This window comes from Corvus hawaiiensis, chromosome 4, assembly GCF_020740725.1.
Source record: "Corvus hawaiiensis isolate bCorHaw1 chromosome 4, bCorHaw1.pri.cur, whole genome shotgun sequence".
NCBI lineage: Eukaryota > Metazoa > Chordata > Aves > Passeriformes > Corvidae > Corvus > Corvus hawaiiensis.
In genome coordinates this window covers 26,309,144-26,331,239 of record NC_063216.1, presented here as the reverse complement: position 1 = coordinate 26,331,239, position 22,096 = coordinate 26,309,144, and the positions used below count along the sequence as shown (strand labels likewise).

Below are 22,096 nucleotides of genomic sequence, written 5' to 3'. Positions count from 1 at the left end.
CCATACCAACCTTTCCTTTTATCCTTGAATTTGTGTGATGAAACACAAAGCATGAGTAACCAGCTTTCAATTCCCATCTTCTCCTGCTGAGTCTGAACTGTTTTCCCTTTCAGCAAATCGCAGTCCCTGACAAACAGCTTCAGCATATCTGAGTCATCTCAGCGAGGAAATGCCACTGAAGATGAAGCAAAAGCTGAGACCATCCGCAACCTGAGGAAATCATTTGCTAGCCTGTTTTCTGATTAACAGTCCCTGCAGCTGGATCTGTGCTTTTGTCAGCCCTCACTCTACATTATGTCATACCTGATGTCATCCTGGAATATACTCAGTGAACCCAGCGATTTACAACTAACACCTGGGTAAAGGGAATTTAGAAAACTATAGTTGTTTTAATACAAAGAAAATATTCGAATAACCGTCTGAGAAGTGACTGTATAAAAGTGTCACTATTTCATTGGGTTTTGTGCATAATCAGAATCACATCTGTTCAAATGACTGAGTTGTAAAGCAAATTTTACTCTTGTTAACCCCTGTGGAGTCAAAACAGTTATGACAGTGCAAACTGGGTTTTATTTTGATTTGTATATAGTCAATACAATTGTTAACTTCCAATTACTGAATTATTGTTAAGGTTAAGCTAAAAAAAAATAAGGCTTCTTTCAGAAACACATGTGCAAAGGCAGAGTCAAGAATAAGTATCCATTGATCAACAAAGTGAGCATGCCTGAGCATGGAAATCCAGTGAAGTGTGGAATTTCATGGTACCAACTTCATAAAAAGTCACTTTTCAGAGAAAAACGATGTTCACGATAAATATGGTACCAGGCATCAGTAAGCACCAAAGATCACACGAGCAGGTCAGCCAGATGGACTGCTAGTTTGTTCCAGATCACTCTGCTCATAGCAGATAAAACATCTCTGTTTCATGCCTTGCATTTATGTCCCCTGTGTGTGATTCCCAAGTACTAAGAGAAAAATGTCATGTTCTAACCCAGTAGCCTCAGTTCAAAAATAACCTAAGAAGTGGGTCTTCCACACAAAAAACTTCTTCCCCTGCCTCTGAAAACATGAGTTCACATTCACAGTTCACACGAATTCCAGACAAAACCCAGCTAAACTCCAAGTGCTTTGGTGACTTGGTCACATCTGGCTGTGTATGTCCCTCAGGAACATGCTTAATTAATAGCAGAGCTGATGAAGTGCACATAGCTGTGTGCTGAGTGTTCCATAATACTGAATGGACAGGAGTGAAATCCTGTCTCCTGCCTTGAATTCCCACTGACTTTGCTGGGGTGAATGCAAAATGAATGCAAGGTGACAAACCTGAAACGGAATTGGAAAATTATGCTTTACAAGTACGATGACCTGGGTGCATCCAGAGACACCAAGCCACAGGAGGGCACCTTTGGGATTGTCCCAAGCAGGTAACAACCAGTATTAGTTCTCCCTGACCACTCCCAAGAATTATCCTTCCAGAGAAGACAGAGATGGATTTTGCTGGTGTGCTTTTCCTCTAAGCCTGCAGCACTGAACGAAGCTGTGTCTGTATACATATACTGGAACTGGGACATGACAAAACCCACACAAACTACGTCCATGATTGAAAAAACTCACCCTGGATAAATCCACGTATTTATAGCTATTTATACCAGCTGAGAGCCTACCCCTTGCACCCTGGGAGGTCTGTTTGTAACACATTTAATGCAGGTTCCAGTCCTCATCCCACCTCAACATACAGCTTTGAGGCCAGACTTGACTTTGTGCTTCCCTTGGCAACGTCACCGTGATGATACTGAGGAATGCCCAGGGAGGTCAGTAAGTTAAAAAAATATTTGAGCCAATGGCCCAGATCTTTGCTGCCACTTAAACAAGGAGATCCCCAAAGCAGCAAAAGCAACAGCTGCATTTGCCATCTTGGATCTCATGATTCACTGGTGGGAATAAAGCCAAACTAGGAAATCCTTCCTGCATAGTACCTGTAATGAACATCTAAATCCAATGAAGTCATCTGGACCTTGTATGACCTACCCCTGAGCAGGCCTTTGCACATATAATGGCAAGTAACAGCATAGCTTTTCCAGATTGGAAGTCCTCAAGAGACTCATCTGGATCAATGATTTATACCTCAAGTTCAGTATTACAGAACCACCTTACTCTCTGATGGTTTGTCTTCTGTTTCGGGTTTGTTGGGTTTTTTTTTTCCTCAGTTCTGTGCTGTCCTTCAGGGTTTGACATGCAGTTTACAATGTAGCATCATAAATATATATCATCTGAGGAAAAAAAACACAGTCCCTGCTCTTTTGCAGTCTCCAGGAGCAATAAAAGAGTGAGAAATGGCCTTGAGCAAGCACTGTCCCACTGGCAAGAATAGCAGATTAACATGCTTCACATATATGGAGAAGAGGTAATACAACCCTGGCAGGAGAGGATTTCCTTCTGTAACACTTCCCTCAGCATGGTTTATGCCTTCCCCTACTAAATGGTCACCAGAGATGCAGAGACAGAAATGAAAGTTTACTGCAAGAATCCTCAATTGCTTTATCCCCTGAAACTCTACAACTCCCTTACCAACACAACATATACAAAAAAGGAATGGTGACTAGTACGACATGACCCCATAAATCAACAGCAGTCCATCGCTGGAAGTGTAACAGCTGGGTCATTTGCTGAAGCTGCATTTGAACACAGCAGGGCTGTCCTCTGACAGACCACAGGAACAGGAGAGCACTGTCAGCTTCGATACCCAGCAGTGACTCAATCTCTTCATCTGCCTATAGCTCCCAGCTGTCATCTTTCAAGGGACAAGCAAACAGCATTGCATCTCCCCTCCTCCTGGCTTTAAGTTGCAGCATCAAGTACAAACAACAGGCACTCTCAGATTAATTTATTTAGTCCTACTTCCTGAAAAAGCACCTTCAGTTCTATTCACAGAAGTGTTTTAAAACACAGAATTGATTTCCAAAGTTAGAATGATGAAAATCGATGTTGTGTCCTGTAACTGTCCCAACAGTACACTTCAAGTCTACAGCTACGATGCTCACATACTAGATGTTGTGGCTAGCACAAGATTCACAAATGCATCAGCCCATATTCAAGTTATCGCCTTTGATGCTGGCTTTCTATGCCAAAACCCCTACACTCTAAACAAAAGAGGGAATACAAGGGGTATTTTCCTTTTGAATGGGAAGCTAAGGTATACCCAAGAGGCATTTAGGTACCTAAATATAACAGCAGGGGCAGTAAGAAAACAACAGAAAAATTGGTAGAGAGAAGCTACATTTAAATCACAGGGCACACATGTCCCACAGCACACCTTGGGATCTTTCTCACACAGATGTGAAAACTAAGCACCTGGCCAGAGCTTCTTTTGTCCTATTTGCTTTAATTTTCTTTGCATGGAAGCCAGGAAACATGAGTAGGTTTGTGTGTTTGGATTCACCCCATTCAGTAGCTCGGACACAGCTACGACACCCAATTGTATCCACCACCTGGAAAATTAGTTTACATTTCGCTGTTTAGCTACAAACTGAGGAACACCTTGACTTTCTTGTCATAGCTAGGTGTGGTATTTCAAGAGGAATGGAACACACCTTCCCAGGCAAGCTAAGGTCCAAAAGAACAGCAGTCTTACTTGTAAATGCAGTGGTATTTTACCATCTTCCACTAGTCACAAGCAGGTACGCAAGACCCCACACCTTGTGTACGGCTCAGTTGCTTCATCTGGTTAGCTTAAAGTTTCATGAATAAGATAAAACAATACACAGAAAAGCCAAGGATAATAGTTCCTTATTTCCAAGTGACTTAGTAGCAATCTTTACAGTGCTGCATACTGATGAACAGCACAGGTAAGGAATGCTCATCTTCAGGCATTTCATCTTTTGTGTTTTCTCTCTTGCAGTTTGCAACAGCCACGACAAATACACTTGACTTAGGCAAATAAACAAAGCAAGCAGCTAGTTTTCAAGTATTTCCTACGTTTTGTCTTCTAATTTTATACTGTTGGTCCTGAGATACTCACTTTATACCCTGTTTTATGAATAACAGGAACTCCTCTTTAAGGAACTTTACAGTTCCAGCTAAGTCAGGTTCCTTAATCTTTGGCTCACAATACCTTTACTACAATGTGAAGGACAACAAAAAAGGAAGGAATATCTTCAGGTCACTTTGTGATTGTCTTCACGGCAAAAAGGGACCAATTCCAGAGCAGCACACAGCTTGCCAGCAGGGCAAACCACGTGACTGTCATGGAGGCATTGGCAATGTGAGTACCACTGCCACCACAAAATTAACTTCTCACATGCATTATGTGATCACTGTTCCCAGAAATAGCTTGGGGGAAAAAAGGAAAAGGATATTTCATGAATTATTTTATCAGTTAAAGCTCTATAATCTTATCTGAACATTATGCATTGCTGAAGCACTAATCACAAGGACAAAATTATGCAAGACAAGTGCAGTGTAGATTTCCCTTTTTTACAATCAGTGGAATATAAAGAATTGCTGTAAACTGTAAGAGGTCTGACTATACATTTCACTTGTGAAAATTCTTTTGGAACAAAGCAATTCAACCACTGAAGGCAAATGTTAAAAGTTAAGGCTAATCTTGGTAGTGAAGGAAAACTATTGCTGTGAAGTAGAAAAGGGAAGAAAGAAGCAATACAACTTTTGACAGCAAAATAAAGTATTATATTTTACTTCCACTGGCAAAACTTCCTGACCTTACTGAAGTCAGCTGATTTTATACAAAACAAGATGAACCACTGAAATATCACCTGAAAAAGCACATAAGTTTTACTGACTAAATAGCTTGTATTTAACAGGAAATGTCATTCCATTTCCAGGTGGAATTTCAAAAAAGTTTTAGAAAATAATATCAGTTGTCACAACAGTCATCAGTACCATTTACATTTATAGAAACAATTAGATCAATCATCTTAAAAAATACATAAGAAATTAAAAGTTCTAGCAAAGTTTAGTCATTCCAGTCTTCCTTTAACTGAGCTCCAGCATCAGCCTGCAGGTCTCATGAGGAGACTTTAACAGTGGTCTTGTTAGCTGCTCAATAGTTAATAAGACAACACTTGAAAGGTGCTCGTAACATGCTACAACACATTTCCTTTTGGCAAGATATAATCTGATACTTAAGTAATGGAATTAAACAGAATTTACTGAAGTCAGAATTCATTCTGCTTCTCATGTTGTTGTAATCCCATTTCCACTGCAACCAGGTCAGCCTATTTAATTCTTTAAGTAAGTCAGAGAGGGAGAAAAGATGCATTTTCACACCACTTTTAGTTCAAACAGAGTAAATGCAGTCATGTACTACAGATCCTTATTTATAAAGTCAAGGAGAAAGTCAAAAGTTTTGCTGCTGATTCTTTGTAAAATTGCTCTGCTTCTGCTTAGACTTCTGAGTTGCACCGTAGCATGACTTTACTCAGTTGTTTGTAAAATGAATTTACTTGTGTTCTAATATTTCCATTATAAAGAAAATCCCTTTGCTGTGTTCTTTGTGCATTAAGTAACAATACAAAAACGCTTTTTACCTAATAAAGGAAAAAGGAAACAACTCCTTTAAAACTTTCCATGAACACACATCTACCATAAGTGGCAGTATCCTGTTCTATGTAGTACACGGTAACTTTTTTGTTAATAAAGACTATTACTGAGTTGGGTAGATTTTAAACAAAACCTTTCATCCTGGCAATTTAGTAAAACTCTTCAAATAAGACAGACAAGTAGAGAGTTAGTATTTAAAGTGCTCTTTATCTGATGCAGTAAGGATTTGGCCAGTATCCTGGTCTCTAAGTAGCACTTCACAGACGATTAAGGGCAAGGAGGGGGGGGAAGCAGAACAAACTGCTCTAAGTCGTAGCTCTGTGAGGAACAGACCTTAAGTGCCAGGTGGTACAGCACTACCAGAGCACAAAACAAACCCAGCCTCTGTAGTTGGGACATTACCATGCACACATGTTCTTGAGACAATCTGAAGGCAGATGTTAGTGCCTGGGATTTGCAATCAGTTAGAAAGCAAGCTCAGCAACTACAAAACTCCCTGCAGGAAAAAGCAGCGATCAAATGAATGCACGGCGAATGTCCATGGGGCGGCCCCGGCTGGGTCGAGGTGAAAACCTGTCACTGGGACCAACTCGTCCTGGAAGCGTGGGGTTTGCTCCAGGCAGGGAGCCAATTGGGTCAAAATGTGGTCTGAATGGAGGAAACTGACCTGGTGCTTCTCCCTGGCCAGGAATGAGTGAGTTAATTGGGTCTCCAACATATGGAAGCATTGGTCTCTCATCATATTCTCCCCCAATGATCACTGGAGGATAGATTGGATTTGATGGGAATGGGTTGGGTGGAAAGGGATTAGGATAGAATGGGTTGGGATGAAAGGGGATTGGATGAGGTATAGGGGGCAGAAGCATCATGTGCCTCCATCTCAGGGCCTCCTTCTTCTGTTTCAACTTTTTCTTGTATAGCTGCAGACAGAAAAAAAGGCATTTTGAAGCTAAGTGTTCCAGCTTCAGCACTTGCATTCAGTTTTACAGCACTTTTCAAAAAAGCACTCCTCACCAGTCTGAAAACCCAGAGCAGCAATTCCCCTGCCCACCAAAGACCAGGCACAGCATCTTTGGAAGATCTCTTAACACACAATTTGAGCATGCACCACGTAACTTGTTGATGCTCCTTTAACCTGGTCTGACCAACATGCACACACAGAAAACCACACTTTGAAACTAAACTTTAACTCAAAGTTACTGTCTCCCAAAGTATATACTTAATTCTCAAACTAAGATTGATCTCAGAGAAATTCTATAAAAAAGCCACCTACTTCTTTCCAGTCTGTGTCACGAGGCCTTGCAATAGGATCTACAAAGAGAAGCAAAAAATTACAAAAAGCAACAGATCTTGTGCCACAGATACCTGCAGTTTGTCAGAACTCAAAAGAATAACCAAGATACAAAAAACCACTTTGGGTCAATATGTCTTTTCACAAAGATAATGCATCTTAAAAAATATAAAGCTCCAGGTCCATTCAATAGGTAATCTACTTGCACACCCATTCAATGTAAAGCATCATCTCCAAATGTTATTAAACAGAGAAATCCCAGAAACATTGTCCCTGCCTTTGCCTTCTGACCGCACTTCCCTTGATTACCTCTGTTTCTTCACTCTCTTGTGAGAAATTGAAGCAGGAATGTATCTTCCCTCCACTTCCTAAAATATGCAGTAGCCAATACACCAAGGTAGCAAAGGAAACAGATGAAAACAAGGAAAGCCTGCACCACATAATGGGAAGAACCACATGGAGCAGCAGCAGTGGCTCAGAAGATTGCCAACAATTTTCCTTGGCAGAAAACTGTGCATCCTGCTGAATCACACCTGACCAGCTGTACTGGTTAGTATCACAAACAACTGCATTTACTCACAGTGTTTAAACATCATTATTGGTTGCCTGAGGAGCCTCTTATCAAAACCCGTCAGACCTAATCCCTCTGTTAACAGGGGAATGTAACCAGAAAAAGAGGTGTCTCGACATTACCTCGGAAATCCCGCAGATACATAAACCTCCAGAGAAGCTGGTCATTGGAAGCTGTGTAGAGATCACGGCAAACAGCAGAGAGAGAGATGAGGGAACGGACATCCAGAAGTCTGAAAATCCGAAGCTTGAGCTCAAGAGGAAGGACCACTAACCCAAACACATCTGGTAAGTTCAAAGCTAGAGAAAGAAGAAAGTAAGTTCAGAAAAAATAGAGTAAACTCAACACCACTGAGGTAGTGGTTCTATCTCTAAAGACCCTAAAAGAAAAAAGAACATAATCTTTCCCTTACATCCTCTCCCTTTGATGCCTGAGTTACATCACTTTTCTGAGCAACTACTGTGATACTGCAAAACAGATCTCTTACAACTCTAACTACACTTGTAAGGTGCACAAAATAGGGCAAATGACACTTTATACTGAGCACTACACCTAAGAAACATTCCACACACCAAAGTGTGCTTATAGGCTACAGAGCTAAGGAATAAGTAAAGAAAAAAAAAGACCTGCCCAACTTCATGAGCTTGCAAAAAACCAGAAATACAGGGCACATGACTCGCATAAAACCTTCATGCACTGAAGTCTAGAGGGAATTCCACTGAATTCAGAATACAGAGCTGAGACCTTCTATGGCAGTAACTATGCAGACAAAGCTTGGCTTCCTACTGCTTTACAAACACTGGGTTACTTCCCACCATCCTCTCCAAGCCCTCAATGACCAGTTCCTAATAAGACCACTCCTGAGGTCAGACTTCCAAATATGATGCTAAATAAATTTTTCTGTTTTGACAAAGAAATAGATCAAAACTCAAGAACTATTGCTACAAAATTACTGTAGTAGGATTTCCTCATCGTTATGCATGGAAAACAGCCACTCCATTTCCATCTCTGAAGTGAGACTAAAGCAATCAAAATTAAAACCATAATTATATTAACATTTTCTGAGTTACAAAGATTAATACTTTTGAGTTACAAAGATAATATTTTAATGCTAAATTTCTTTACCATGTATATATTACTTTGTGTTTACTCTTTATATGCCTATCACTGAACAGCTGTTTCTAACACTTTTCCTTCAAGCCTTTAGATAGACCCCCTTCCTTCCATCCTCAAAAATTAAGTACCATCTCTAATTGTAAATATTTTCTCTCACCTTGTCGGGCAGCAGCCAGGAGAGAGTAGACCAGCTGGTCTTTAAAGAGACGGGATAATTTCTGAAGATCTTTGTAAACACCTGCAACCTTCTCTATCAAAGAAGGGAGAGAAAAAGCTTAAATTCAAGAGATTATAATGCAAAAATTATATAAGAATTATAGTTTTCTTATTAGCACAACTTCAATCTGCTTGTGGTCTTGATGGGAGCAGCTCTGCTGCTAGAGTAACTATCCTGCAACAAGTCAATCATTGACAAACTAGAGACCAGTTCCATGGTCAGGTTAAGCTTTCCCTTTGGCCTTAAAAAGCACAATTAAGGGAGAGACCTGAGTTCTCTGCAAAGAAACTGACTCTGAAGGTGTCAGAGCTTCCTTTGTCATATTTCAAAGCTCCTGCCCTACATAAACCTATGTTCTAAAAGCCTGCAAGTTTCATTTCTCTGACAGAAGTATTTTTCTTTTCTGTTCCCTGAAGAAAGAGGAGCTGGGAGACTTTACTGGTGTATTGGACACATTTCAGCACTCAGCTCTTCTACAGCCTTTCAATTAGACTTGTACATCAGTGACTACACAGAACATAGGAAACTGGGTCAGCCTGGACTGCCAATAAAGCAGCTCATATCCTTCTGAGAATGTAAGGGTGGTCAGGTCTGTGCTCACAAGGATCTACATCAATCTGCCCTTCTCTCCTCCCTCACTTTAGTCTTCCCTCTAATCCTGCCACTCTGGAGAAACCTATGTGGTCAGCACATGTTTCCTGACAAAAAGAATTTAACAACTATGGTGCCACAACAAGAGTGGAGGTACCATCAACTTCTGAAGTCCTGAGCTGCCAGGCAGAAAGGGGATATCACCCAGCACTGATGTCCCAGAGATTCACACATGTCCGTTTCCCGCACTTTCACATGTCGGAGGAAAATAACTTTAAGGGATGGGACTATGCAACTACACGAATTTATTGTTTAAAATAACAAACGCATCAGTCAAGGAGTGAGATTTTACAACACCTCCGAGTAATGGTGACTAGTGACAAGATTTAGGGTTACATCGTAATTTATAACTTTCTAATCCAATAGATACTTAAAATGACACTTTTAGATTAATGACCTATCACCTGTGGCACTTCTCACTGCAATGCAGCTATGTCTTGACCAATAACTTCTCATGTCACGTACACACAGTTGTCTCTCTTATACCATCTACATTCTTAAACTATATAAAATCACACTATTATATTTTAAAACCCTTCACCAAAACACCCAGTGTACAATTTTACTTATAATGATAGGAACACAAGTTTGTAATCCTTTTGCTTAAAGTCCACAAATCTCTGTCAATTAAGCCAGACCTAGTCTTTTCCAGGGTTGTAAATCAAAGCCTCCTTTAATTGCAGGAGTTTCTACTCCTCTGTCTCCCACACACACATGTGCTTAAGACCTCATAAATAACAGGCATATGGGCCGAAGGATAAACTGAGCTTTGAGAGGTTCTTTCCTTACCTTGTTAATCCAAGAAATACAATTTGTGCTAATAACAAAGTATGAGTAAATGGCTACACTCCGAATTCCTCTTACCACAAGGTTACGACTAACCCAAATGGTAACCACATTTTTATTCTTTTTTGTTATTCTGTACCTATCTGGTGCTCTACTAAAGCATATTCTTACCCACTGTGTCACTTCTTTACTTTTCAATTTACTACTATGAGTATCATAGCTCAGACATACCTGGGTCCTGAAAGCAAACAAAGGATGATGGCAATAGCTGGATTCTCTTAACACTTTTAATCTCTTCATTGATTTTTAATGTTGCTACAAATATAAGAAAGAAAGACATTTCAGAATTTAAAATCCAGTGAGACAACAAAGACCACTTCATTACTGAAGTAATACATAGTCTGAAATTGTAAGTCTTGCAAATAACATAAAAGAAGCCAAAACATTGTAGCTGATGCAAATCTACTTCCTTCATGTCTGGCAATGTGTACCAAAGCTCCTGTGAAATTAGACAACAAACATATTTCTACAATATTGCAATGAAAAGGCCAGGTGAATCTCCTAAGGATTAATCTGTTACAACAACTGGGAAATAAACAGTTAACACAGAGACTAGAAATGCCAAGAGTATTCAGCATCAGGAAGTGGCAACTCCTGCACCTCAGCAACCCAAGTAATAAAGGTGTAGTTCAAAGCAGAGCACACAAAGGACACTTAAGTTTTCTCTTCCTAAACAATGGTGATACTTAGGAATGTGCATCCAGGATAAAGACATTACTGACTTACCATTAATAGCAATAAGCTCTCCCAGAGGCACACAAGTCAAACCAGCAGAACCTTCTCCACAAAGGGGATGTGTGTACTGTAGCTTATAAATACCATTCCCTCTCCATTTCTCTGGCATAGAGACTGCCTTGGCTTCTATCCCCTACAAATGCAAAGGGGTAACAAACACACTGTCATACTTCTGCAATGTGCCAATGCTGAGGGGTGAGAAAAGGATTAGAAGTTAGGAAATGGCAGAATGATGTTTGCAATTCAACTCTTAGGTCAGTCCTAATGCACATTATGACACAGTGATTACGAATATGTCTGATTCTACACTATTTTCCCCAAAACTAACAACAAATCTAAGTGAAGTTCAGTAAATTTTTCGTCCTGATAGGAAAGGACGTTCAGTGAGCACTCACACCTATTTCTTTGAGACACATCCATCCATTCCAACATTCTGACAATTCCACATAACTGACTTGCTGCACAAAAAAAAAAAAAAAAAAAAAGTTATTGTACCTTTTCTGTGAACTTACAGTATTTGACAGGGCTTTAGAATCATAGTTTGAAGTTAATTAGAAAATCTGAGTCAACTAACAGGTTGGCTTTCAATTTCAGCATGAAGAGGCTCAGATGGAATTTCAGAGGTACTGATACAGATACAATGTAACCACAAGTGAAAGTAGATTCTTTCTTTTCTCTTAAATCTGCACAGCAATCATCCTTCCTACCTCCAAGCCTGCTCACTGACATAACCAAACTTCATCTCCAGTGGCAAATGTATTCTTTACACAGTATTTCAAATTAGGGGGATGCAATGAACTTAGCATATTTATTAAATTGGTATTGGTCAACCTGACACCCACATGTGCTTAGTAAGCCTCACTGCAAGAAAAAATACGAGAATCTAAACACTTGCCCAAGACCAAGTCTTTTTCTGCACATTCAGCCACATATTAGTAAACATAAAATGCAAATGCAAAGGGAAAAAGTGAATCCATACTTCGTACAGACATACTGCCATAGGTGCTCGAGTATGATACCTCTATAGATTAGTAGAACCAAAGACAAACATGACACTTAGCTGAATACGGAATTAGAGGCAGTGCTTTGGCAGACCTAGGCCTCATTAAGCACCACTTGACAGGATAGCACTGAGACAACGCTGACTCTTAAGGCAGTACTTTGGGGAAGTGCTACAATCTAAGCACATCAGCACATGCTCAATAGTGTAAGGCAGGAGCAGGAGGTTCAGCTGGGTCCCTGTGAGGCTGAGGACCAAAACAAACACAGGTACAGGCCTCTTCTTCCACACCTAGAAGCTGCTCTATCTTTAGCCTGAAGACTTTCTGGTCAGGGAAATTAGAGAAGCTGATCCTTCAGCAGCCCCTGCAGCCAACTGATATATACAAAGGCAGAAGCAGATCCTCAGATGCATCTTGTATATTCCACAGCTTCCCCACACTGACCCAGAAATTGCTGTTTGGTGGTGCACCTACCTACCTGAGGTACATAGCCTGTTTCCATCATGAGAAGATGAACCAGAACGATCAAGGCATCAGTGGCACTGGTACAGTCAGCAGAAAGGTAGAGCATCTCTAAGGAATGGGGTATTTCACCATCAGCAGCTTCACTGCACAGCATGGGTTCAGAGGGATAGGAACCTGTACCTTCTTCCAGGTCAGCATCTTCTGGGACTAATCCAGAAGGAAATTCTAGGCTGGATCCTGCCTTCAGGGGAAAGCAAAACATATGTCAGAAATTACACCTCTATATACATCATCATTAAACATCTGTTTATTCCAGCCTGATTTCCCATACAAGTTGTACAGATTCACTATACCTCCATATTCTAGCATTCCAGATGGAGACTGAAACTATACATGTAGCCTTTGTATTTTTTAATCTTTATAATGCAAACCCTTCATGAAAGAGTGTTATTTCATTGCATATACTAACTAAAGACAAAGTGATCATAATATATTAAACCTTCATCTGAATTTTTGCAACATACACAGGAATAATTTAATCACTGTACTATCACCATTTATTTGAACTTAGCCAATATGCATGGCAAGTAACCAAAATGGTAACTTGGGCTGCCAACAAACACAACAGGCCTAAAAAGCAGGGGTGGGGAGAAATCAATCAATGGAGTGCACCTGCTGCCACTTGAGGAGGGCTGTGGCTTCACTGTAGCTTCCTTTATTCTACCAAAATCATAGCCTGTTATTAGTAACTGACAAAACTACACAGACACTTTATTTAAAAGAAGTAGAATGAAACCTGTAAACAGATTTACCTAAGGGAAGGGTCAGGAAAGGGCGTAAGAAAAAGAGCCTATCTTCGACAGTGCCTGTTGCATCTGCTCCTATCTAGAATCAGTTTCCTCAAGAAAATAGCACTGAGGCAGGTAAGAAATGTAATCCTTACTTCCTTAAGTGTATGTTCCAGCAAAAACATTTACTCCTGAAACACTTTGAGCTCTCTGAATTAGCTTCTGTGCCACAGTAAAATACAATGAATAGAGATGAATGTCCATTCAAATAACTGAATATATATCAGACAAATATAAGGAGCCAAATATTCTGAAGAGATTATCTCCTATGTAGTACAGCAACTGACACAACAGGATACCTTCTTTTTTGCCCTGTGCTGTACAGGAAAATTCTCGTGTACTTACCCTCTCATCACTCTCTTGAACTTCCACCTGAGCCTTCTCATTGTTAGACTGCTCATTCTGCCCTTCTCCTTTTGGACTGTTGGCCTGACTTTTGTTGGGGGTCAAGGTGGACGGCTCATGACCATTCTGAAGTGGTGGAGGAGCAGAAGGAGGTGGAGGAGGAGGTAGGCTGGGTTGTCCATCTGGCTCTTCTAGTAGTAAGCAAATCAAATCACCAGAAACAATCCCGTACGAAGCTAAGGTCTTCTGATCCTCTGTGAGAGCATCTTTTCTGTTCAATGTTATTGAAAATGTGGTATCAGAACTGCAAAATAATTAAAAAAAACAAAAACGTAAGGAAACATGGTTGGCTGACCCTGGATAGCCACCCACTGGACATGGCAACTGGTACTTTGGTTTAGTTGATCTGGTAGTGATTGGTCGAAGATGGATTTGATGATTTTGGAGGTCCTTTCCAACCTTAATGGCTCTATAATTCTACAGTTAGAAATGCATACTGTATATTACAAGAGTATTGTGCTATGCGGCTTAATCCATTACTAATTACCTATATGTTAAAGAAATAGTGAAATAGATAGAGATAGAAAAAAGATTGTATGAAATTATTTCCCCACATTTCTTGCCAAGTACATTTTAAGTTGCTGTAGCTGCTTGGTAAATAAAACTTCATTTACAGAAATTGCTCATAAAACAGTTATGAAAGAAAGCAAACAAGTGCCCTTCAAAATAGAAGATATCACAGCTAGGAAAACAAGCTCTAAATAACTACTGCCTCAGATTATTTAAAAATAAATAGTGTTGAAGGCTCAACCACCTTGCTTTCCCATCGAGCTAAACATTAATTTCAAAGATCAGCAGCTGTCCTATAGAATGCTAGCTGCAAACGAGGGTAATAAAATAAGATGCTTCAGGCCAAAAAAAAAACCCCCAGAAATGAAACTGGTTAGCAGGGAAGCAGCTACCCAGTATCAGCTATAAAATACACCCACTGCAGCAAGACAAGCAGTAACTTCAGATTCCTCCTGCCCACACTGCTGTGTGAATCACCAGTGAAATACCAGCACGTCGGACCTAATTAAAGGTTTGTGATACAAACCCTTCAGCCACCATCAGAAAACGCTCCCCTTTTACAGGCGGTTCTTAAAGCGATTCTGCAGGCTTTACTCTCCTACGGAGGATGCCGTGAGTTGCTCACAGATAAAACGTTTATGAAACTGAAACCGAGATTCTCCAGGAAGCCGGAGAGAAGTGTAAAACTGAGACCCTACAGCATTCTGTAACATAAGTACCGCGCAGAAATCTCAGTCAGCTCTGGCCGAGCATTTCACAGCGGAGCACGCCCGAAGTTTTGCCTTCCCGTTCCGCAGCGCCCAGCCGGGAAGCAGCGCTGGTCCCCCGGCGGGGCCGGCGCTCCGCGAGCCGGAACCGCCGCGGGGCCGGACACGCGATCCCCGCCACGCGATCCCCGCCACGCGCCGCAGCAGCGCCGCCCCGCCCGCAGGGGGCAGCACCGCGCCCGCGGGGCCGGGGGGCAGATCCCTCCCCCCGCACCGCGTGGTACGGCCCCGCCGACCCGGGCCGCGCACGGCCGGCATCACCTCCCCCCCCCCCCCCGGCACCCCCTCACGATGGTTCGCTCCGCTCGCTACCTGTACCCCCAGGCGGGCAGCAGGGCCAGGCGCAGCTGCGCGCGCAGCTCCCCCAGCGTTGGCTCCGCCCCCTGCACCTCCAGGGCTGCCGTTCGCTTCTGCAGCCGAACGCGGAGCTTCATGGCGGCAGCGGGACGGGGTGGGGTCTTCGCGCCCCGAGCGGGCCCCGCCGGGCAGCGGCGCCGGGAAAGGTGGCGGCGGGGCGCGGGCGCAAGGGCTGCCGGGCCGGGCCGTTGTTTTGGTTGTCGCGGCCCCGCCTCCGGGACTCGCGGCACGCCCCCGATCTCTGTCTCGGCGTCCCGCGTTGTGGCCTGCGCGGCGGTGGCGGCCCCGCCCCGCCGCGATCGATGATTGGGCGCTCGGTTGTGCGCGGGAGGGGCCGCCCCCGCGCGCCCCCACAGGCGGTGCGGGAGCCGCCATTGCTGCCGGTGTGATTGCCTTGCGGCTCCTGCGCCTCATAACTGCTCCGTTCCTCCTCAGCTGCTTCCCTTGCGATGGATAAGCTACTGGCGGGTGTTATTCCTGTGCCCGGGCTGCCCAGCCCCGCGTGGCGAGGGTGGTTGGGCCGCTGCCCTCCTCGTCCTCAGTGTAGCACAGGGTGAGGCGATGTTCTGTAGCCAAAACTGCCAGGGAGAGCCTGCCTGGGTGTTAAACTGTAGGCGAGGGTGGAAATGCACAAGGGGAAAGGCTGAAGGAGGATGCTTTCCCCGAGAGTGTTTAGTTGTATAAAGGAACCACATTTTTCTAGGCCAGACTGCTGAGTTACCACCTCACAGATAATGGTACAACGACTGTGGGCAAAAAATCTCGCCAAATGTATGAAGTGGTACAAACTGAAGTTTACTGGCTTTAGTTCCTCTTCACGTGTCATAATTGGAAGAAAGCCCTTCCCACGTCTTGAACCTGGAAATGCATACTTGGCAGGAGTATAATGTTGAGTGGGGGAATAATGTAAAAAGCAAAAAAATTTTCAGGTTTTTGCTTTGTTTAATGAATTCCATTGAATTTTTAAAAGCAGTAAATTCAGAGGTAACTTGGAACAATGCATATTCTCTGAACTTGGTTTTCTTTCTCATGATAAAACCTGGCTTGCATCACATTTCTCCATACAAAGATTAATGCAAGAAACCTGGGGTACATTCTAGGAATATAATACTAAAAAATTAAGTGAAATCACAAGACCTAGCTTACGGAGCTACCACCAAGTACAAGTGCTTATTAGGGCCCTATACACATTGCTTAACCCTGTAGAAACAGGCTTGCTGGCTTCTTTCAGCCCCTAGGGGCCCCATCAGAAAAAGGAGACTTGAAACTTCAAAAAACTCTTTATTCTGGGCTGCAGGTGAAATCTCCTTTATGCATCTTAACATGGCCATTGAAACTATCCCATTCATTTTGGAGTTGGCTGTCAGACATGTCTCAAACTGAAGGGCAGCCATCCTCTGTTTTCAACATGTCAATAAATTCCTCAGTGGAAAGGAGAGGCTTGTACTGAAGGCGATGAAAGAAGGAGACTGCTGAGCTGGAACACCACTCGCTGAACAATGGAAGAGCTGATGCTCATTACAATCAGCTTGGTGTAACTTACGGGTCCTCACTGACAAACACTACAACAAGGGATTTCCTGAGAAGCTGCAACCTTTGCCACTACCGTTTTTGAAGGAGTGCTTATGCAGTCATCATCAAATGGGGCCACATCCTGGATAAATCCAGAAGAGTGGGTTGCTGCAGCAGGGGGGGATGCCAATGGAATTGGCAAAGAGGTAGAAAGGAGAACATGTAAGGAGCACTGTGCTTCTCAGAAATTCTTTGCTCTCTCTTGAAGAGGGTTGAATCCAAAGTGAGTCATGCTGCTGCCTCAACATCATTACCATTTCCCTTTGGCCACGGATGTCCTGCTCTGTTTCATCCTTCAGAGTGAAGAGGTGACTGTCCCAGCCACCTCCTGTTATCCCACTGGCTCTGTGGCATCTTAGTTTGTGCTCCTTTGGAAGGGAGGAGGAGGCTTCCCTAGTATGTGGAATGCCCACGGCTGCAGGCATGGTGCTAACAGCAGAACCACCTTTTCAGTAGCTTGCACAAGCTGAAGTGATTGTGTGACATGAAGTGGTTCAGTTTCTCAGGAGCTGACTGTAGTCATTATTAGGTAACCAGCTACACCAGTTACAAGTGAGCATTTTTGCTGCCATTCTGTGAATTTTTCCTTTGAACTTTATGAGTCATGCTATAATGTAAGGTTTAGACACGTTTTCCACACAATATAAGGTTTAGACACATTTTCCACACAGCAGGAAAATCTCCTAGGAAACAATTAGGATGAAAGGCTAAACCATTTTCCTCTGCTTTCAAGTCTGGCAAATTACAAATGACTCAACACCACCATTATTTTTTTCCCTCACACATCATTCTAGAAAAAAGGGCTGTTATTTGATGAGTTACAGGTTTTCTCCACCATTTTAATTTTGTCTCAGTCTGCAGGCAGGAGACTTTCAATAGCCATATATGAAGTTGACCTCTGGCTGGGAAGGGCACTTGTCAAATTAATACAGGAAACCTGTGTGCTTAGAGGCTTGGAAAAATGGTTGTGTACAGAAGAATTTTGACTTTCAGCATAGTTTGCTCTTATCAGAAATAGTGAATTATTTTTAAGTCTAATTTGTTAAGATAATACACAGTATGGTGATGAAAGCTTTTTGTCAGTAGCTTGGAACGGTTGTTGAAGACAATGTGGTTTCTCTACTCAGAGTACTTTATTGAGAATGTTTCTTTCCCTCGTGGTCAGTGTGAAACACAACCAATAGAACTTGTTTCACCAAAGCTGTAAAACACTGCTGAAAGCCCTAGTGGGTTCTGTTGAGGAATTTGAAATTTAAAGCTGTAGTCCTGTTGACCAAGTCCCATGGCAGAGGAGAGCTATAAAGTGTAAAGGTCTCTTTGGTTCAATTACATACCTAATAGATTTTTTTTTTCCTGAAAGATGAGTGTGGTAATAAAGCTGTGAGCCAGTGGAACTTTTCTGTTATTTTTCTTCATGTATTTGCCACTACAAATAATGTGGTTTATAATATGTATAAATAAATATATGTGTGTATATATTAACTTCTGATGGTCATATTTTGAATGACAAGAGTCACGCTGAAAGGTGGGATAAAGTGTGGAATGAGAAGGAGATGGGTATGAAGGCTGGAGTATCATCAGGAGATGAAGTGCCGAAGTCTGAAGTTCCATTTGAAGTGTGCCAATGGAGGAGAGGTTCAAATAAAAGCCAGTGGAGAGAACCTGCTAAATCCTTGCAGCTTGCTGGTGGTCAGCTTTACTCCTAGAAGGTATTTTAAAGTGCTTTATGCTAGTGCTCTATACAGTGAGTGGAACTCTGCATTACACCATCTCAGGTTGGCTGGCTGCAGATGACCCTTAAACAGTGGCTGGAGTTTGCTCGTGTACCTCTTAACTTTTCTGTTTCTGAATAAAATCTTGATTGTATGGCACAAAAGACCTTCCAGCAGTTTTCCTGGAGTTTGCCCGATTGCTTCAGACGCTTTTAGGTGCCACTGTGTTTTTCCTTGGATTTGCATATTTTTAACAATACCAAATTGCTGGGAGTTTTGTGCTGAGCAAAAGTATTTGAAGTGACACACCAACGTCAGAGTTTGATATCTTCTCATTAGCAGACTAAAATCATGTTTCTCTGGGTAATAAAAAGAGGGTCATTTTCTTCTTAGGGAGATTACTGCATCTACCTCTTAGGAATCTGACAGGACTGCAATTTGTGTGACCCCAGGGTAGTGCTGCCCAGGCTGAGAGTGCCTCATGCTACTGTCAGCTCCCTGAAAGGAGCGGAGTGGTTGTAGAAGAGACTGATGAGTGAGCCAAACAACGGGGAGAAAAGCAGAGAAGAAATCTTAGAACAGACCTATGCAAATGATGGACTCAGCTCTGAATTTGGGCAGCTTCCAGACAAGTAATGCCTGCTGCATTCCTGTTCAGTGTCTCAGTATTTCTTACTCTTTCCTCGTCCCTTGGCAACCAGCTTAAGTGCACCCCACAGTTCTTAGCTGTGAGGGCAGCGTGCAGGGCAGAGCCAGAACAAGGACACTGATTTTTGTTTTGCTAAATGGACTTTGATAGAAATGATCCTCATAGTCCTGGCTCGGGTACTAGGATAGGGCAGTTACAGAGGTCAGCAACATTAACTCAATGGATCAAAACAGGGACAATGTTTTTTTCCATCAGCTCGTCAGACAACTGCCTCCCAACATTGTTATCCATTGTTAGCAGATTCTGTGTAGGCACTACAGCTATGCTATTTATTTTGCAGCCTGGCGTAGATTAATAGTTCTCTGGCAACCCTGCTCCAAGGCCTTGAAAGCCTTTATGAAGGGCATCAGTAGTAAAGCCACACTTAGGAAAAGCTGTGGTAACATAAAGCTTTTGCAAAGCTGCTGAAAAATCAGGGAGTGTCCCAGACATAGTCACAGGTACAACCTGTGGGGTAGGGGCTGCCATTTCCTCCTGGGAATTCTGTTTGAAGATTTCACTGAGCAAGATTGATGGCTGCCTCATGAGCTGGGAAGTGGATAGCATTACTTTCAACACAGAATGCAGGAAACCATGAACAGGAACTTACTGAAGTTTTTCTCATTCTGTGGGTATTTCCAGTAGTTGTGGAGAGAGATCATCTGCTTTTATGTCATTTAGCAAACTCCTGTCCGTGTCATTTGCTGTTTTATTTAAGCATTCCTGACAATATATCTCTTCTATCAACCATATAAGCTTTATATTCCTTTTCCCTCAAGAGGTGATTTTCCATATGGAGTATCAGTGTGTAGGAAGGGTTAAAATCCTGAGGCTATTGAGTCCATTTTGATTTGACACTGTTGACTGAGCTGCAGAAACCCTACCTCTTCTTGAGTATACTGCAGAGTAACTAGAAACAATGGAGCAAAGAAGGAACTGAAAAATCCAGTCCCAGTTCTGTGATAACAGCAGAGATATTTGGGAAATTAAAGTGCTCCTTCTGGACTTCAGGTTGGGTAGACTCTATATTTGCTATCGTATTTGAGAACTGTTTGCCTTGTGTTTGTTAACCAGTGAGGTTTCTAAATTTTTGAAAGTGAAAGAAATTATTCTGTGGGTTGTAGACTGGAGAATCTTGTGCAGGACCAAGGCAAGACAATGACAAAATTCTTTTTCAGACGTACTCTATGCTGAGGATGGTCAGTTGAAGACAGTGTGGTTTTATGGCTGTGTTAAACCTGTGCAAGCCAATTATGGTGACTTTTTTTTTTTTTTCATCAGAAGCTTGCTGAGTTCTTAGGCAGATTTCAGCCGTAATCTTTATTGTGATTTTTATTAAAAGTTTTTGCAGACTGTTCACGAAGGAGAAACCAGACATGGTATCTACAGCCTGGTAAGTAGAGTACTTCATTAGGGTGAGACAGGTACACAAACTGAAACAAAGGAGTTTTTAATCTTTTTCTCTACTTAAGTACTTGAATGCACTATCTCTGCGAAGACAAAAGAATTGAGGGAATTATTTACATACAGAAATCAGTCCATGCCTGCTCAGTTACTGAAGATAAAAATCAGAGCAATTTGTCTGACACATATTGTCCTCAGCAGTGCAATTGGCAGCTCTCATTTAGACTATCAGGCAGCTGACAAGTTCCTTCTGCTTAGCTCTGTCTGCCTCAGTCATCTGACTGACCTTGTACAATCGATCCTAAGGGTCTGAGAGAGGCTCAGGGATGAAACCAAGAGTATCAGCTTTGGAGTGCAAAAGTGAAGCTTGTAGGTGTGAGGAAGCAGTATGAAATGATAGCATCTTTTATTCCCGTGGCAGTTCAGTTTCTTTCAGCTTCTTACCCAACCTACATTTAAGATCCAAACAAGAACTAATCAGCTCCAAAGCACGCTAATGACCAAGATTGCTGTTTTCTGTTCCTCAGTGTGAATGACATGCTATGGGAATGAGGTATCTCATCTGCATCAATGTTTCTAGAAATCCTGCTAGATAATTATCTAGTAAATAGCCATGTCCTTTAATGATAGAAAAATCTTTCTGGTTTTACATTAATTTTTAATTGACCCTTACTAATCAGGATTGAAAGTGGCATGTCTGCAGGAAAAGTTAGGACACTTTTTGGAAAATGTTTAAGGTATGTGACTTCAACAGGCTGTTGTGCATAATATAACATTGCTACCTTAAAGTATTTCTTTTGAGTTGCTTAAAAGAGAGAAAACCAAAAAGGCGAAAGAACTAGAGATGGACAAATTAAAGGGTGCATTTTCAAAATTTGTCACAATGTGGATTATGTTTTCAGAATGTTTTTTTCCCTGAGACTACTTTTTCTTGCATAATGTCCTGGAATAACTTTGTAAGGATTCCTCGAAGAATCAGTTTCACGGCAATATTGATAATGCATTTTGTCTGTCTTACAGTGGGAAATCTACTGAAGACCAGTTATTTATGAGGTGCTGGGTAGAACGTAGATTTGCAACCATTTAGAGTCTGACCTGATAATACTAATTTCAATACAGAAGTAAGACTACCAAAGGGTGGTGGGGTGGGGGGTTTTTTGGTGGAAGGGAGGGTTTGTGCTTGTTTTAACATTTATGTGTTTTCTAACAGATTATGGAATAGATTGTCCAAGACAATATGATACTTGTTAGAAATCGAGGAATTACTTTATAGTCTCCAAATTACTGGGAAATTAGCAAGACCTGTTGCTACTGATTAATTAGCATGGTTTTACACATACACAGGTATCATGATCACAATCAGATGTGTTAGAAAAGAATG

At 41.9% G+C, this 22,096-nt stretch overlaps 2 protein-coding genes across 3 annotated transcripts in view; one reads left to right on the top strand and one right to left on the bottom strand.

Moving 5' to 3' along the window:
* Positions 1-5,569, top strand: part of SYN3 (synapsin III) — a 189,257-nt gene extending 183,688 nt beyond the window's left edge. For both annotated transcript variants that reach the window (XM_048301298.1, XM_048301299.1), the window contains one exon: positions 114-5,569. In XM_048301298.1, coding sequence (XP_048157255.1) covers positions 114-246 — 133 coding nt within the window. In that variant the 3' untranslated portion in view covers positions 247-5,569. The remainder of the gene's footprint in view (positions 1-113) is intronic.
* A 177-nt stretch (positions 5,570-5,746) lies between these two features.
* Positions 5,747-15,527, bottom strand: FBXO7 (F-box protein 7). The gene is made up of 9 exons (XM_048301300.1): positions 15,295-15,527; positions 13,646-13,949; positions 12,466-12,693; positions 10,978-11,119; positions 10,423-10,506; positions 8,695-8,787; positions 7,544-7,720; positions 6,833-6,870; positions 5,747-6,479 (listed from the first exon to the last, which is right to left on the bottom strand). The coding sequence occupies exons 1-9, from the start codon at positions 15,414-15,416 to the stop codon at positions 6,075-6,077; spliced, it is 1,593 nt and encodes a 530-aa protein (XP_048157257.1). The 5' UTR covers positions 15,417-15,527; the 3' UTR covers positions 5,747-6,074.
* Between the last annotated feature and the right edge of the window lie 6,569 nt (positions 15,528-22,096).

Coding starts and splice junctions, on each gene's coding strand:
- FBXO7 (XM_048301300.1), bottom strand. CDS start 15,416: ATGAAGCTCCGCGTTCGGCTGCAGAAGCGAACGGCAGCCCTGGAGGTG. Junction 6,871..7,543: donor GTATCTGCGGGATTTCCGAG/GTAATGTCGAGA, acceptor TTCTCTTTGTAG/ATCCTATTGCAAGGCCTCGT. Junction 6,480..6,832: donor GTGACACAGACTGGAAAGAA/GTAGGTGGCTTT, acceptor TTCTGTCTGCAG/CTATACAAGAAAAAGTTGAA.